Here is an 18,005-nt window from a genome sequence, read left to right as displayed (position 1 = left end):
TGACCCGTGGACTGACTACACTTAACAAAAGAAAACATAATTTATGCTTACCTGATAAATTTATTTCTCTTGTAGTATAGTCAGTCCACGGCCCGCCCTGTCTTTAAGGCAGATCTAAATTTTAATTAAACTCCAGTCACCACTGCACCCTATGGTTTCTCCTTTTTCGTCTGCTTTGGTCGAATGACTGAATATGACATGTGAGGGGAGGAGCTATATAGCAGCTCTGCTTGGGTGATCCTCTTGCAGCTTCCTGTTAGGAAGAGATATATTCCATAAGTAATGGATGACCCGTGGACTGACTACACTACAAGAGAAATAAATTTATCAGGTAAGCATAAATTATGTTTTTAGGGCACAAAATCAAGTAACTCTGAGATAAAGTAATAGCTCTCCGTTTATCACCATTAACTTTAAAGGCATGGCATATGCAAAATATTAAGGTGACCAAACTTTCTGGGACAGTCCAGATTTTGGGAAGTCTGTTCCTAATTTTTCAGGCATCTCAGATCACCTCAAATTTGCATTGCAGTGTTCATCTACTTATTTAGCACAAAATGGGCCAACACAAACGCGCGCAAATTAAAAAAGGAGTTTATCACTGCTCTAGTATTATGAGTTGAAAGTTTAGCTCAACTGAATTTTATGCGTGTTGGGATAGTGCAACCTCAGAGCTCTGGGTATTTGTTACGTGAGACAAAGATTTAAGGGCTCAATAATATGAGGTCTCAGGTGTTAGAAGAAAAAGATATCAAAAAGAAAAGAAAAAATAAACACCTTTTAGGCACACACTTGTTAATGCTAAATAGCAGTGCAAATAGTACAAGTAGATGAGACCAAAAAAGAGGAAAAAATAAAATGTAACCTTTAATTCCCCAAGATATTAAAATTGGCTATACACATACCCTCATTAAAAACATTTAAAAATTATATAGAACAAAAAAACAAATCAGGGCTGCTCGGGTGTTTAAGAATATCAAAGAATATTTCATACAAGGGGATCAAATTGCAAAATGTACTAACACACTAGTCCACTTCAATAGGGTAACTGGCCTACAACTGAGACAACCCAACAAGTGCAAAAAGCTTACTGCTAACGGAGTTAATGCACGAGCGGGAGCCCAAACTACGGCTCCACTTGTAATCTAGCCCTTAGTGTAATAAATCTCTATTCCCTCTAAGGTGTGCACACTCACACCTTATAGTGAGCAATTATTTCTAATGCTAAGGGCCAGATTACGAGTGGAGAGCGTGCAAAAGTCTTAGGCCACCATTAGATTTGTTGTTTTAGCAATGGAGAAATGACCATACATCATTAATTCTCAGTTTCGTTATTAGAATACAACCAGAAAATACAGGATATTTGTATGAAGTATTAAAAACAGAAATAAATTCAGAAAAAAACAGCTTCTATAGGCTAAAGTAGCAAGTATTTAGTGTGATCTCCCCTTACACTTGAGCAATAGCAGAAACCTGACTCTCGTAAACCTAAATGGAATGGAACCCTAATTAATGTCATTGCTAACACCTGTATTTGCCCTACTATTTCATGTCAAAATGACTGCTGTGAAAAAGGTCTATTACACCAGGTTTATACAAAACATGCTTGAGCATTACATACACATGTGGTATGCTTTTAATTCAGTGGAATCTTCAGTGGAGTTTCCCTAATAAGACCAAGTTTCATATCATTCCATTTAAAAAGATCACATAACTTTACAGACATAAAAATCATACAATTGCATCAGCAAGGCCACTCTCAAAGGGAACTCAGAAAATAAAATGGATACTCAAGATGTGGTATTTAAGCTGTTATAAAGAAATTTGAAGAATCAGGAGAGGTCAAGGACAAAAAAGGACTGGAAGGCCAAGAAAACTTGATCTGATGAGCTTTTCAGAGTTTCTTCATTGAGAAACCGGAAGAGGTCCAGCAAGGACCTGGCTCATCATCTGGCGGCTTCATTGGGATGCCAAGTTGACCCTTCTACATCAGTTTCAAAGTCGTCCGCGACCACTGGACCACTGAAAATTTTAATTCCTTTTTATTTATATATACAGTCATGGCCAGAAATATTGGCATCCCTGCATTGCTGTCAGATAATGCACCACTTCATCCAGAAAATTGTTGCAATTACAAATGTTTAGGCATTCTTGTGTTTATTTTTTTTTGTTCGTATTGATATGACACAAAAAAGTGAAAAGAAAAAATGACAAATCTGACACATTCCACCCAAAACTCCAATGGACTGGAAAATATGATTGGCACCCTCAATTTAATATTTGGTAGCACACCCCTTGGAAAAAATAACTGAAATCAATCGCTTCCTGTAACCAATGAGTTTCTTACACCTCTCTACTGGAATTTTGGACCACTCTTCTTTCACCAACTGCTCAAGGTCTCTCAAATTGGAAGGTTCCCTTTTCCCAACTGCTGTTTTGAGATCTCTCCACAGGTGCTCTATGGGATTGAGATCTAGACTCATTGCTGGCCCGTACAGTTATCTCCAGTGGTTTGTCTTAAACCATTTCTGGGTGCTTTTTGACATGTGCTTTGGATCATTGTCCTGCTGTTAGACCCATGCCCTCTGATGGAGACCCAACTTTCTGACACTGGGCCCTACAATGTACCACAGAATTCTTTGGTAGTCTTTAGATTTCATAATGCTATGCACACAGTCAAGACATCCAGTGCCTTAAGCAGCAAAGCAACCCCAAAACATCAGTGAACCTCCACCATGTTTGACTGTAGGGATCTGTATTCTTTTCTTTAAAAGCCTCAATTCTTTTTCTGAAAACAGTAGAATCAAGGGCTTTACCAAAAAGCTGTAATTTTGTTTCGTCTGTCCACAGCACATTCTCCCAAAAGGATTTTGGCTTCCTCATGTAAGTTTTGGCAAACTCCAATCTGGCTTTTTTATGGTTTTGTGTCAGCAGTGGGTTCCTCCTGGGTCTCCTACCATAGCGTTTCATTCAGATGGTGACGTATAGTGTGAGCTGACACATTTGTACCCTGTGCCTGAAGGTCAGCTTGAATTTGTCTGGAAGTTGATTGAGGTTCTTTATCCACCATTCGAACAACCCTTGTTGTAATCTTTGATGATTTTTTCTCTTTCGTCCACGTCAAGGGAGATTAGCTACAGTGCCATGGGCTTTAAACTTCTTGACAATGTTGCGCATAGTGGACACAGGAACATTAAGATCTCTGGAGATGGACTTGTAACCTTAAGATTGTCCATGCTTTTCCATAATTTTTGTTCTCAAATCCTCAGACAATTCTTTGCTTCTATTTCTCGTCTCCATGCTCAGTGTGGCACATAACTGAAAGGTTGAGTCAAATTCTCACCTTTTTAAATGGTTGCCGGTGTGATTTCTATATTGTCAGCACCTTGTTAATTGATACAGGTGAGTTTAATTTAAAAAATTACAGGAGCATCACAAACTTGGAATGCAATTATTTCTTACAATTTTGAGAAGGTGCCAATAATTCTGCCTGCCTGAGACCTCATATCTTTGAGCCCTTATAATTTTTGTTTGCAATATTTTTTGTGAATAATTTTATTAGATAGTATTATTATGATTGTAACTATACTTGTAATGTATTTTTGATGTGTTTTGTTTAATTTTTATGTTTTATGAAACAGTCAACCAGAGCTCTGAAGTCACGGTAATCATTCTAGTGTAAATTGCAATTGCACTCAAGCCATCATGTTTAACTTTCAACTCATTATACCAGCGGTAAGCCTGACAAGCGCAAACCCCCACAATAAAGCCCATAGCGATCACGCGCAAATATTCACGCTCCACTTGTAATCTGGCCTTGAATAAGTAGCACTCCTTTTTGGACCGTCTCATGCTAAATAAGTAGTGCTCATTTTGTGCCATCTCATGCAGACTGTAATGTACCATTCTGTTCATATTATTGTATATGTCACTGCCTAGTTTGTTCATTCAGTTTACTGTGGTATGTTGGAATGCATGTCAGCTTGTTTGCTCCTTACAAATAATGATTTCTGCCCACAGCTAATAATAAATAAACAGATTTTTAACGATCTCCTCATTTATGAGGTATCCTGAATTTGGGTCTGGGAAATCTGGCCACGTTAAAAATGTATTAAACAAGCTCTGAACTATATTTCCAGTAAATAAATGCTATAAAACCTCTCTTCTTAGAACAGTTCCTTGATTTACTCCACCACTCATCTTCATTGTATAATCCCAAATTTGTGCCTTGGTAAGGCAGATAGTATTTTCTGTTTGATAGAAGATTAGTGCCTGAGTTAGTTTGATTATTCAAAAAGTATCATATCATAATATCTTTCTCTTCTTTGTTATTAGATTTTCAACACTACTAGCAATTTTGAATCTGGTTATATATGGTACATTACTGGACAAATCTACACGTCTGTTTCTGCTCTACTTCTAATTATTACTGTAGTAAGTAAATATATACATTTTATTTTTATACTCTTAAAGCTTATTATTATTATTATCAGTTAATTGTACAGAGCCAACAGATTCCGCAGTACTATAAACAAAATCTAATATGCAAGGTAGCATTTATGGGAGACAAGAGTTGCACTGTTGTAAATCAGCTCTCATGAAGTTAATCTACAGAACAGATGGGCTCATAGGTTCACATGCTACGGGAGATCAGGGGATGAAAAAAGGAGGAGAGGAACAGGGGTAAGAAAATGTTAGTGTATATTGTATGCATCACTGAACAGTAGAGTCTTTAATGAGAACTTGAAAGTATGAAAATGTGGGAGAGTCTTGTGGAGCAAGGCAGGCTTATCTCTCTTTACCAATATAACTGTGGTAGTTTCCCTTACCAGGAAATAAGCAATCTTGTCCCCTAGGGTTAAGTTGTGCACACACATACTTTTCAGTTTGGTTACGTAATCAGTTAAAAAAAAGTTAACATAAACTATTTGCTGCAGCTAGACAGAGCCACTCCAAATTTGACCTTTTAATTAAAAAGAGTTTTAATACAGATGCGCTAGACTGAGGGCGCATTTCCATTGAGCCATAAAAAATGGAGCCATCAGCTTCCAAAGTTGCCAACAGCTAAAAGTAGTATACGGCTCCATTTTAGTATCAGGATTCCACTGAAATATTGTGCGCAATGTGCTCTTTTCATGTAGGTGTAAGTTAGCATTGTGTTAGCTCTTCCATCAGACGACGGATTTCTCGAAAATATAGTCAAAAAATTGAGTCAAAACAAGTTAATGTACATTTAACATCTGCGCTCCTTACCTGTGATCACCTCTAAAGAGAAACAAAAACAAAGATACACTTATTTATAATACATATTTTTTTAAGTATAAACAAATACTACTTTTTATTAAAATTACATTTTCTAATTTATTAATATACAGAATGTGACATTTATTACTGCTTTAGGTATACAGTAGGTCTAGTCTTAATTTTGTAGCTATGAGCTTGCATATATTTCTATATGTAAATACATATTGATATTTCCATTAGAACATAGGTGTGACTATTCCTATATGGGACAACAATAAATATTGCATATTACAATTTTTTTCTACATTGAAAAACTTGCATTATTTCAATGGAAAATAGGTCTTAAAAAGCAAATTTTTCCTCTTTTACACCTATAGTTGAGATGGGTATATTTTCAGCAGCTGATAAAGAAATGCAAAACAATAAAGATTTTGCTAACATAATGATGTGGCTAGCCTTGTGTACTACAGTACTAAGTTCTGATTGGCCCTTCCAAATAAGACAAATGGAGTAGTGAGTGGAGTTTAGCTATTGAAAAATATCCGCAGAAAAAAATGGCAATTCATTTATAATGTTTTTTACTCACCCACTTTGTTAATATATTGCAAGACTGCAGAAAAATCTTATCTTGTAAATACATAGGGTTAGTTTGTAAGTGGCACTCTAGCAATTTATCTTGAGCGTTAACACCGCCAGAAAAAAGTTTGTGCACGTGTGGGTTGCAAGTAAAAATGTTGCGCCTGAGCATAACCCAACCTGCATTAACTAAAGGACTTTAGATATCGTGATTGTGCTATTGTCCACATAAACTTTAATGGAGTGCAATTTAAAAAAAAAAAATCCGACACCATATTATACTCACAGCGCTACACCCAAAAGAAGTTATTAATACTTCACATTCCAATGTTCTTCACATAACGGAAAATGTTGTTTGTATTTTAAAGAAATATTTATATACTGTATACAGTATATACCTATACCTGTATTTATATATATATATATATATATTCATATCGATATATAGGTAAATATATATATATTTACATTAACATCATCAGATATAGATATATAACACCACTTAGAAATAGCGAAATACAGCTATAAACTTAGACAAGAGTTATTTAATTCCAAATACCAGGGTTTGCTTTTTGGGGACAATCATAGTTTCAGTCTCCATGAAGACCTTCCTGACAGATTTGAGAAAATCCAAACTTCTCTCAACCTGTCTCTCCCTTCAATCCTCTGCATGTCCTTCACTAGCACAGTGTATAGAAGTAATTGGTCTCATGGTGGCTACTATGGGGATTATTCCTTTTGCTCGCATCCATCTGAGACCTCTTCAACTATGCATGCACAGACAATGGAACACAGATCACTCAGATCTATCTCAGAGACATCCTAGACTACCACACGAGAGAATCTCTCTCTTGGTGTCTTTGTCAGGATCATATGTCTAAGGCATGTGCTTCTTGAGACCATTCTGGGAGATTGTGACTACGAATGCCAGCCTTTCAGGATGGGGAGCAGTTTGGGGTTCCTTAAGAGCTCATTGATCCTGGTTGCAAGAGGAATCTGTTCTCCCAATAAACATTCTGGAGTTGAGAGCAATTTACAGTGCTCTAGTAGCGTGGCCTCATCTGAGTTCTGTCCGGTTTATCAGATTTCAATCAGACAACATAACATCAGTAGCTTCCGTCAATCATCAGGGTGGAACTCGAAGTTCCCTGACAATGAAGGAGGTATCTTGCATCCTTCAGTGGGCATTCCGGGAGTAGACAAATGGGAGTGGGCTCTTCATCCGGAGGTATTCTCGGAAAATTACCCTCAGGTGGGGTGTTCCGGTAATAGACCGCATGGCCTCTTGCTTTAATACCAAGTTACCTAGCTACGGGTACAGATCAAGGGACCCTCAAACAGTGTTGGTGGATGCGTTAGCGGTTCTGTGGGATTTCAGTCTAATGTATGTATTTCCCTGTTTCTTCCCAGAGTCATAGCCCACATCTAACAGGAGTGGGCCTCAGTCATCCTAATTACTCCATCCTGGCCTCGCAGGACTTGGTTTGCGGATCTTGTGAAGATGTGGTCCTCCCCTTCATGGAAGTTACCAATGAGGAAGGACCTTCTTCTTCAAGGTCCATTTCTTCATCAAAATCTAGATTATCTGAGGCTGACTGCATGGAGATTCAACACCTAGTTCTCTCTAAAAGGGGTTTCTCGGATAAGGTTATTGTCACTCAACGGATGTATCATAAGGTCTGGTGCACCAATCTATCATTGTGCAAGTTTCAAGGTTTCCCTTGGCACAATGGGAAAGTTCCTTGAATTCTTTTGTTTCTCTAAGAGGGTTTGGAGAAAGGGTTATCTGTTATCTCTGCCCTTTCAGTTTTGTTACACAAGAAGTTAGTCAATCTTCCTGATGTTCAGTCCTTTGTTCAGGCCCTAGTCAGAATCAGGACTGTCTTTAAATGTGTTGCTCCTCCCAGGAGTCTTAATTTGGTTCTTTGTGTTCTTCTAAGTGCTCCATTTGAGCCTAAGCATGCTGTAGATATTAAACTTTTATCTTGGAAAGTTTTGTTTTTGTTAGCTATCTCTTCCGCTCAAACACCTAGATTTAGAGTTCTGCGTTAGCCTTAAAAAGCAGCGTTAAGGAGTCCTAATGCTGCTCTTTAACGCCCGCTGGTATTACGAGTCAGGGAGGTAGAGGGTCACCGCTCACTTTTCTTCCGCGACTTTTGGCTACCACAAATCCCCTTACGTCAATTGCGTATCCTATCTTTTTAATGGGATTTGACTAACGCTGGTATTACGAGTCTTGGAAGAAATGAGCGGTACACCCTCTACCGCCAAGACTCCTACCGCCTAAAAAAGTCAGTAGTTAAGAGTTTCATGGGCTAACGCCAGAACATAAAGCTCTTAACTACCGTGCTACAAAGTACACTAACACCCATAAACTACCTATGAACCCCTAAACGAGGCGCTCCCACATCGCAAAAACTAAAATAAAATTATTTAACCCCTAATCTGCCGACCAGACACCGCCACCACCTACATGATACCTATGAACCCTAATCTGCTGTCCCTAACATCGCTGACACCTATATTAGATTTATTAACCCCTAATCTGCCCCCCCCAACGTCGCCGCCACTTACCTAGACTTATTAACCCCTAATCTGCCGACCGGACATCGCTGCCACTATAATAAATGTATTAATCCCTAAACCACACTCCCGCCTCGCAAACACTAAAATAAATTTGATTAACCCCTAATCTGCCCTCTCTAACATCACCGCCACCTATCTACAATTATTAACCCCTAATCTGCCGCTCCCAACGTCGCCGCTACTATAATAAAGTCATTAACCCCTAAACCTAAGTCTAATCCTAACCCTAACACCCACCTAACTTAAATATTAGTTAAATAAATCTAAATAAAATTACTATTATTAACTAATGGAAGAGGATGGCTCCACGTTGCCTGGATTGAAGATGGATCCGCTCCGGATGGATGAAGATAGAAGATGCCGCCTGGATGAAGACTTCTGCCCATCAGGAGGACCTCTTCTGCCCGGATAGGTTGAAGACTTTGGACCCTCTGGAGGACCACTTCTGCCCGGTTGGGTGACGACGTCTCAAGGCAGGGTGATCTTCAGGGGGGTAGTGTTAGGTTTTATTAAGTGGGGATTGGGTGGGTTTTAGAGTAGGGTTGGGTGTGTGGGTGGTGGGTTTTAATGTTGGGGGGGATATTGTATTTTTTTTACAGATGAAAGAGCTGATTACTTTTAAGGGCTATTTGTAATTTAGTATAGGGTAGGGAATTTTATTATTTTGGGGGGCTTTTTTATTTTATTAGGAGGATTAGATTAGGTGTAATTAGTTTAAAATTCTTGTAATTCTTTTTTTTCCTGTAATTTAGTGGGGGGGGGGGGGGTCCGTAATTTAGTTTATTTAATTTAATTGTAATTAATTGTAGGTAGTTTAGGTAATTAGTTTAATTATAGTGTAGTGTTAGGTGTAATTGTAACTTAGGTTAGGGTTTATTTTACAGGTACTTTTGTACTTATTTTAGCTAGGTAGTTAGTAAATAGTTAATAACTATTTAATAACTATTGTACCTAGTTAAAATAAATACAAAGTTGCCTGTAAAATAAAAATAAACCCTAAGATGGCTACAATGTAATTATTATTTATATTGTATCTGTCTTAGGGTTTATTTTATAGGTAAGTATTTAGTTTTAAATAGGATTAATATATTTAATAGTAGTAAATTTATTTAGATGTATTTAAATTTAGGGGGGTGTTAGGTTTAGGGTTAGACTTAGGTTTAGGGGTTAATACATTTAATATAGTTGCGGCGACATTGGGGGGGGCAGATTAGGGGTTAATAACTATAAAGGTGTCGGCGATGTTGGGGGCAGTAGATTAGGGGTTCATAAGTATAATGTAGGTGGCGGCGGTGTCCGGAGCGGCAGATTAGGGGTTAATAATTATAATGTAGGTGTCAGCGATAGCGGGGGCGGCAGATTAGGGGTTAATAAGTGTAAGATTAGGGGTGTTTAGACTCGGGGTTCATGTTAGGGTGTTAGGTGCAGACATAAATTTCCTTTTCCCATAGGAAACAATGGGGCTGCGTTAGAAGCTGAATGCTGCTTTTTTGCAGGTGTTTTTTTTCAGCCAGCTGAGCCCCATTGTTTCCTATGGGGAAATCGTGCACGAGCACGTTTTGCCAGTTTACCGCTACCGTAAGCAATGCTGGTATTACAATAAGATGTGGAGCTAAATTTTGCTCAACACTCACTTTTCTGAGGCTAACGCCGGCTTGAAGAAAACCTGTAATACCAGCGTTGGCTTAAGTGAGCGGTAAGAAAAAAGGCTTGTTAGCCCCGCACAGCCTTACCGACAAAAACTCGTAATCTAGGCGTTAGGTTGTTAGCTTCTTGTAATTGACTCGTGGCTTTTCAGGGTAAAGTGAAGATGTTAAATAGTGGTGTAAGTTGCAGGCCTACTTTAAATCACACCTCTAATACGCTGGTTTCCAGACGATGTTCCAGGCAACATCGTCCAGGCAATGGTAGAAGATGTTGGGGCTGCGCAAGGCCCGTTTTCTGTAGCACTAGTACTGCCTGGGGTGTCACTCCGCAGCTAGGCCAGCCACTCCATGCGGACCGCTGTTTTAGTCTGTGGCAGTTCTACACAGGGTGTCGCCCCTGGGCCCCACACGCCAATATGTCCTGCGAATGAGGCTTTCTGCTCCATCGTTAGTTTCAGCTTGCAGGGTGATATAGCTCATTCGCTGAGTCAGCAGTGCAGGAAATGCTTTGCTGATTAGTTTTTTGTCACAAGCTTGCTTGCTTCTCTTTTACTGCATATGCGCCTGCTTTGTAAACTGCAGCAGCCCCCGCCGCACAGCTCCCGGTACTCGGTCCCCTCAGCCCCAGAAGCAGCGCTCTTTAACTATTAGGGAGGGTAGTGGTCATGAATAAAGTCGGGTACCTGAGGGATCCATTGTTATCCTATTTCTTTTATACAGCGTATGCATCCACCTTGCAATCTACAGTATGCCTCATTGCGCCGCACCCAGCACTCTGCCCTTTCAGCCTCAGATGCGGTGTCCCGTAACTATGAGGGCATATAGTGGTCAGTACTGTTCCGGGTCATCGTTAGCAGCCAATTGTGAGTGAAAAAGTGCAGCTGTTTACACTAGGCTTGGCGTGAGAGTACTTGGGACTTAAGAGCTCCGTCAATATGCAGCCATCTACCAGTGTGGCTATGAGTTCATAGTCTTGCCTTAAACCTGGTATTTCCCTTTAATATTGTGTGTGGTATGCTATATCTGTAATCTGTTTTTTTATACATATATTATTAAAATATATACATTATTTACTTATCCGGTGATAATACTTTTTCCCCCACATATACATGAGGTATAGGTAACTTTAAAACCCTTATATGTAACTTAAAATGTATTTAGATTTTCTAGCGCTTCCCACAAATTATTTTTTCTTTTTACATTTCCATTTACTGGGTTCTTTTGGAGAGTGCCTTTGTGAGGAAGCTTTCCAATTTTTAGCGCACTGAGTGTGTAGACTGTTTTTGCACTTTTAATAGGCAGTATCAGTGTGCTGGTTAACTGTTTATAAAATTTTAAAAATTCTCTTTCTCTTTCAGAGCTGTTTGGGGGGGGGGATCAGGGAGGTTGGGGGTTAATGGGGGATCCTACACTGCAGAATATATTTATATAAAAAAATATTAAGTTAAAAAAGCCTTTTATTTTAGTACTGGCAGACTTTCTGCCAGCACTTAAGATGGGGGTGACCATTGTGGGGTGGGGGAGGGAAGAGAGCTGTTGGAGAGGGATTAGGGAGGGATCAGGAGGTGGGATGTGTCAGATGGGAGGGTAATCTATACACTAAAGATAAAATTAACCCTACAAGATACCTAATTAACCCCTTCACTGCTGGGCATAATACAAGCGTGATGCGCCGCTGCATTTAGCGGCCTCCTAATTACCAAAAAGCAATGCCAAAGTCATATATGTCTGCTATTTCTGAACAAAGGCAATCCCAGAGAAGCATTTACAACCATTTGTGCCATGATTGCACAAGCTGTTTGTAAGTAATTTCAGTGAGAAACCTAAAGTTTAAGAGGAAGTTAACATTTTTTTTTATTTTATCGCAATTAGCGGTAAAATGGTGGCATGAAATATACCAAAATGGGCCTAGATCAATACTTTGGGTTGTCTACTAAAATAATATATATATAGTTTTGATAGGTAACTATAAAAAGGCTCTATTTCTGTTTACATGTAGTGATGGCAAAAATGCTAAAAATGCTCTAATCTTTTAGGGAAGTTTTAGTCTGAAATACCTGGTCCTTAAAGGGACATTAAACCCAAAATATTAGTTTCATTATTCAGATAGAGAATACAATTTAAAAAAAGTTTCAAATTAGTTTCTATTATCAAACGTGCTTCATTCTCATGATGTTCTTTGTTGAAGAGATACCTAGGTAGGTAGCGTGCACGTGCCTGAAGCACTACATGACAGGAAATAATGCTGCCATCTAGTGCTCCTGCAAATGTATAACATTGTTGCAAAACTGCTGCCATATAGTGCTGCAGACACGTGCACACTTCTAAACTTACATCTGTCATTTTCAACAAAGGATAACAAGAAAACTAAGATAATTTGATAACAGAAGTAAATTGGAAAGTTCTTTAAAATTATGTGCTCTATCTGAATCATGAAAGAAATATTTTGGGTTTTATGTCCATTTAAGGGGGTTAAACCAACATATTTTGTCTGCTGAGAGGTTATTGTCTTCTTGAATGTGGACGCAATAAATGTTGCAAAATTAAGTAGTTTACATTTAGTACCTCATTCAATGTTAATTTCACTATTGCGATTCGGTTCTTCAGAGATTTGCATCTTGACATTTCAAGCAGTGGGATTAGAGCGCCTTCATTCTGTGGGGCTGATTTAACAAGCCCCGAATGCCCCTAAATACATCTGTTTCCGCACGAGCCTTCAGGCTCACGGGAACAGGAGTTAAGAAGCAGCAGTTTTAAGACCGATGCTCCTTAACTCGTCCGCCACTTCTCAGGCGGCAGACAGCAATCGGCCCAATTGCATACGATTGAGTTGATTGACACCACCTGCTAGCGGACGATTAGCCGCAAATCTGCAGGGGGCGGCATTGCACAAGCAGTTCACCAGAACTGCTTGTGCCATGTTAAATGCCAACAGCATATGCTGTCTGCATTTAGTGATATCAGGCGGACATGATCCGCTACAGCAGATCTTGTCTGTGCAAGACTGTGTGTATAGAACAATTACTTATGATATTTAAATTTTGTATAAAAGAATCAGTGTTCACTTATGTTAATATGAAATTATTTACAATAAAAAATGCATGCACAAAATATATAAAATACATTTTTAAATATAAAAAATATTTTAAATGAATCACTACACATGGTCTAAAAATATTTCAACAACATGCAACAAACAAGACTGCTATTTGCCATCTTTATGTCTATACAACAAACCAAACTCTCTCTATAAAAATATTAATATATGTATAAATTAATGCACTAATTTATTCAACTATAATTCCATTTTATTCTTATATTATAACCTTGTCATCACAGATAATACAACCTTTGCTACTGTAAATCTATACAAATGCAACTGTATATATTTCAACTAAAACTAAATAAATATAACCCAATTAAACATACTTGCAACAATGTTTCTCAATACAGATTAAAAAAAGTAGGTTTGTTTTTAACACAGAGAAGACAATTCTCGTCAGTGAGGTGTAGCAGTATTCCTCTAAGCACAATGAGCAAGGAGTCCACGTCTGGTTGCCCTTTTATCATATATATATATATATATATATATATATATATATATATATATATATATATATATATATAGATATATATATATATATATATATAAAATGTAGCAAAGAAGCACTCACTGAACGGTTCCAACTGTGACAAAAAGTTTTAATTCAAACTAGTGACGTTTCGGGACAGTAACAGTCCCTTCCTCTGACAAACTAACAATGTGAAAATGCAGGCCTTAAATAGGCACCAAACTGCCCTCCCCACGAGTTTGACCAATCATGGTCAAAGTTACATAACGTATCTTACCCAGTGACCAATAATAATCAATAATACAAATCAAGTGTATATGGTGAATCAAGTGAATAGTGAAAAGTAATTAAAACATGAGACCCCGTGTTGCCAATAAAATGGGGGGGCAATCTCAGTCCAACCACACATATAAGTCAGCTAAATAACCTTAAAACTGTAAACAAAGCAGAAAAACAACAGTGAAACAAGGGGATCGTAATTCAACCAATCGTTATAGCCCTAGCCATGGAGATCGTAATCCCACCAATCGGCAGTGATCTAACTTATAGGAATCATAGTAGCACCAATCAGCAACAATATGACACTCCGTGTCCGATACGTCATAGCTACATGCGTTCAAGTTACGCCCACCTGTCACTGGCGATGCCTGTTACATACAGCAGCAAGGGAATATCCCATCTAGCTAACTCTCACCGGATCGCTGCTTATCAATCATAAACAAATAAAGTACAAAGACCGCCCTTAGCTTAACAGTATTAAGTCTAACTGTGTAGCTAGTTTTGATCAGAATCCATGTTAATACTACCATCTCAGGCATCTAAGGCGTTCAAATATAGACCTGACAGTGTCTTCAAAGATCAAATCTGTCACTCTATGCGCGCCGATGCAAATCAGTGTGTGAGCCCTGTTAGCAACACACTCTATTCCACAACTAAAGTAGTGCTGTCAAAGAAATGTCGAAAACTAACCTATCAAAAGTGTGTCCACGCCCATATGGGCGTGTCAAAACATCGCTAAGTATTACCTGTATCTATGTGTCACCCTAAAAAATGGTGAGCGCACCTAGTGAGTTCTTACCATTATCGCTCATCTGGTTGTGACAAGCGATATCTATCTTATCATCGATAGCACACATTGACAGACAGGGAGAGACATGGCTATAATCAGACCAGTGTTACATCACTAATATGAATGTGCTTGTTTTTTCTCATAGCGGCACCGAAATGTGATTCTAATCCATCTCTATGTTTAAGGTTCCTGAATGCAGGCTCATATCCAGTGCATCAATCACCACCCTAAAGATAAAATTTATACTAAAATAAAATAAAAAAGTGAATAAGTCAATTCTATCATAATAAAAAAAAATAAAAGTAGAAATAAAAATAAGAATAAAAATTAGCCATTCTGCACCCATAATAGATGATATCAAAAAGGTCAGATGTATATCACTGTCAGCTCATTGTGAAGGCATCGCAGGCTTGACAACTATCTATCAATAAATATAGCGCTGATTATTAGTTCGGTGTGAGACAGACCACCCAAAATGAAGGGCAACACGGGGTGTCAACAAAGTGAGACATAAAATAAAATTAAAATCAATTCGTCCATATAATGGACAGGAAAATTACAACATGATGTTAAGAGAGCCACATATGAATTTTACATAAGGGCAATATGGGACAGAGGAATCAGCATTATCATCAGTAATATTGTGCTCATAGTCCGGTCAACTGTACTCAGGATCTAGAACTGTATAAAATAAAGAGAACTCAATATAGAAAATGAATAAATATAAAAATAAAAATAAAAATAAATAAAAATAATATGAAAAAATATATAAATAAAATAATATAAATAAAATAATAATGATAATAATAAAAAAATAAATATAAATAAATAAATATATACATATATATACGCACATACACACACATACACACATACACACATACACACACACATACATATACATAAAATAAAAATAAAAATAAATATAAAAATCAAAATAAAGTAGAAATAAAAAGAAGAATAAGAGAAAAAGGATGTCAGAAAGAAAGGAATGAAAAAGCTAAAGGAAGAAAAAGAAAAAAAGAGAAGAAAAGGAAAAAAGAAACGGGGGGAAGGAGACGAAGAGCAGAAAGAGAAAAAGACCAATTATAGATAAGATAGAAACAGCCAAATAGAGAGATACTGAGATATAGAGACAACAGTAAATATAGAGGAAAAAATAGAATAAAGAAATGGAGTTAAATAAAAACAAAAAGAAGAAGAGAAAAGAATAAAGGATAAGGACTAATGGATCATGAGCTCTCAATGAAATGGACATCAGAGTTCATATAGCCTGGACCTCAAAGTTCATAGATAACATTGCCATCCTGTGTGGGTATTGAGACCCCTGGGACTGAGGGTACCCAGTTCATAGATCCACCTTGATTCTTTGCGAAGTAGCATTTTATCTCTGTCTCCACCCCTCCGTGGGGTCGGTACATGGTCGATCAGTCGAAATCTCAGATCATTGACAGTGTGGCCTGCCTCCAAGAAGTGTCTTGCCACCGGTTGGTCTGCCTTTTTATTTCTTATGGCCAAGCGGATGCTGGACCTGTGGTTGGCCATTCTCGTCCTAGCATCGTCGGTTGTTTTGCCAATATAGAATTTCCCGCAAGGGCAATTCAAAAGATATATTACGAATTGAGTAGTGCAAGTTAGATAGTACTTGATCTCGTATGTCTTGTTGCTTTCAGGATGACGAAAGTGGGAGCCAGTGATCATCCCACTGCAAGTCACACAGCTAATACAACGGTAGCACCCTTTATTTTTCGTCCTCAGCCATGTCCGTGCACCCCCTTCAGGGTTGACATCTGCTTTGACAAGATAATCTCTCAAATTCCTTCCTCGTCGAAACCCTATCCTTGGTGCCTTCCAATTCTTAAAAGGCAGAGTGGGATCTGCTTCAATCAGCTTCCATTCTTCCTTAATGGTATGGGTTAGTGGTATGATCTCTGGTGAGTATGTAGTCACAAAAGTGAGTTGATCTCCTTGTTTAGATGGGGACTCCTCTCCTGGTTCCACCGTTGATAACACACATGATTTGATCTCTAGCAAATCCTTATGCCTATATCCTCTTTCAATAAATCGCTGTGTCATGTCCCGTAGTTGTTCTTCGCACAATATCTCATTAGTATTATTTCTGATCACCCGTTGGTACTGGGCCTTGGGGATATTGTGTATAAGGCTGGGTTGGTGGCAACTTCTAGCGTGCAGTAATGAATTTTGGTCCGTGGCTTTGCAGAACAAAGTTGTGCCCAATCTCCCCTCCACTTTGAAGACCCTAACATCCAGATAGTCCACCGTGGAATGGCTGATTGTGTGGGTAAATTTAATGGGACTTTCAAGGGTATTCAGATGCTCAATCCATCGTACTAGACTATCTTCTCCATCCGACCAGACCAGGAACAGGTCGTCTATATATCGACAGTAATACCTGATATTGTCGTTATTGAAGACCTTCATGATGGATGTTTCATAGAATGCCATAAACAGATTGGCCAGCGATGGGGCCACATTCGACCCCATCGCTGTCCCTGAGATTTGTAGATAAAATGTAGAGTCGAATAGAAAGTAGTTCTCCCTCAGGCATAGTGAGAGGAGACAGGTGAGTACTTCTTCTGATGGGCCAATGTATGCTGCCTTCCTGAGTGCCTGTGTAACAGCTGTAATGCCATCTTGATGGGGGATGACCGTGTAAAGGCTAGACACGTCGAGAGTGACCAAAAGGTCTCCATCAGTGATGTCCTCCAACTTCTTGATGCCCATGATGAAGTCATTTGAATCACGTATGTATGATGGCATAGATTGAACCAAAGGCTGTAGGTAATAATCGACAAACTGTGCTAGTGGTTGGAGTAGCGAACCCCTCGATGAGACAATTATTATTTTATTTATATTATTTTATTTATATATTTTTTCATATTATTTTTATTTATTTTTATTTTTATTTTTATATTTATTCATTTTCTATATTGAGTTCTCTTTATTTTATACAGTTCTAGATCCTGAGTACAGTTGACCGGACTATGAGCACAATATTACTGATGATAATGCTGATTCCTCTGTCCCATATTGCCCTTATGTAAAATTCATATGTGGCTCTCTTAACATCATGTTGTAATTTTCCTGTCCATTATATGGACGAATTGATTTTAATTTTATTTTATGTCTCACTTTGTTGACACCCCGTGTTGCCCTTCATTTTGGGTGGTCTGTCTCACACCGAACTAATAATCAGCGCTATATTTATTGATAGTTGTCAAGCCTGCGATGCCTTCACAATGAGCTGACAGTGATATACATCTGACCTTTTTGATATCATCTATTATGGGT

General features: G+C 38.2%; 1 protein-coding gene across 1 annotated transcript in view; it reads left to right on the top strand.

The window, feature by feature from the left end:
• Nucleotides 1-16,390, top strand: part of LOC128661562 (transient receptor potential cation channel subfamily V member 1-like) — a 60,664-nt gene extending 44,274 nt beyond the window's left edge. The window contains exon 5 of the mRNA XM_053715805.1: nucleotides 16,367-16,390. Within this exon, the coding sequence (XP_053571780.1) occupies nucleotides 16,367-16,390 (24 nt within the window). The remainder of the gene's footprint in view (nucleotides 1-16,366) is intronic.
• The last annotated feature ends 1,615 nt before the right edge of the window (nucleotides 16,391-18,005 follow it).

This window comes from Bombina bombina, chromosome 5 (genome assembly GCF_027579735.1).
Source record: "Bombina bombina isolate aBomBom1 chromosome 5, aBomBom1.pri, whole genome shotgun sequence".
NCBI classification, from domain to species: domain Eukaryota; kingdom Metazoa; phylum Chordata; class Amphibia; order Anura; family Bombinatoridae; genus Bombina; species Bombina bombina.
This window is presented reverse-complemented; position numbering and strand designations above follow the sequence as displayed.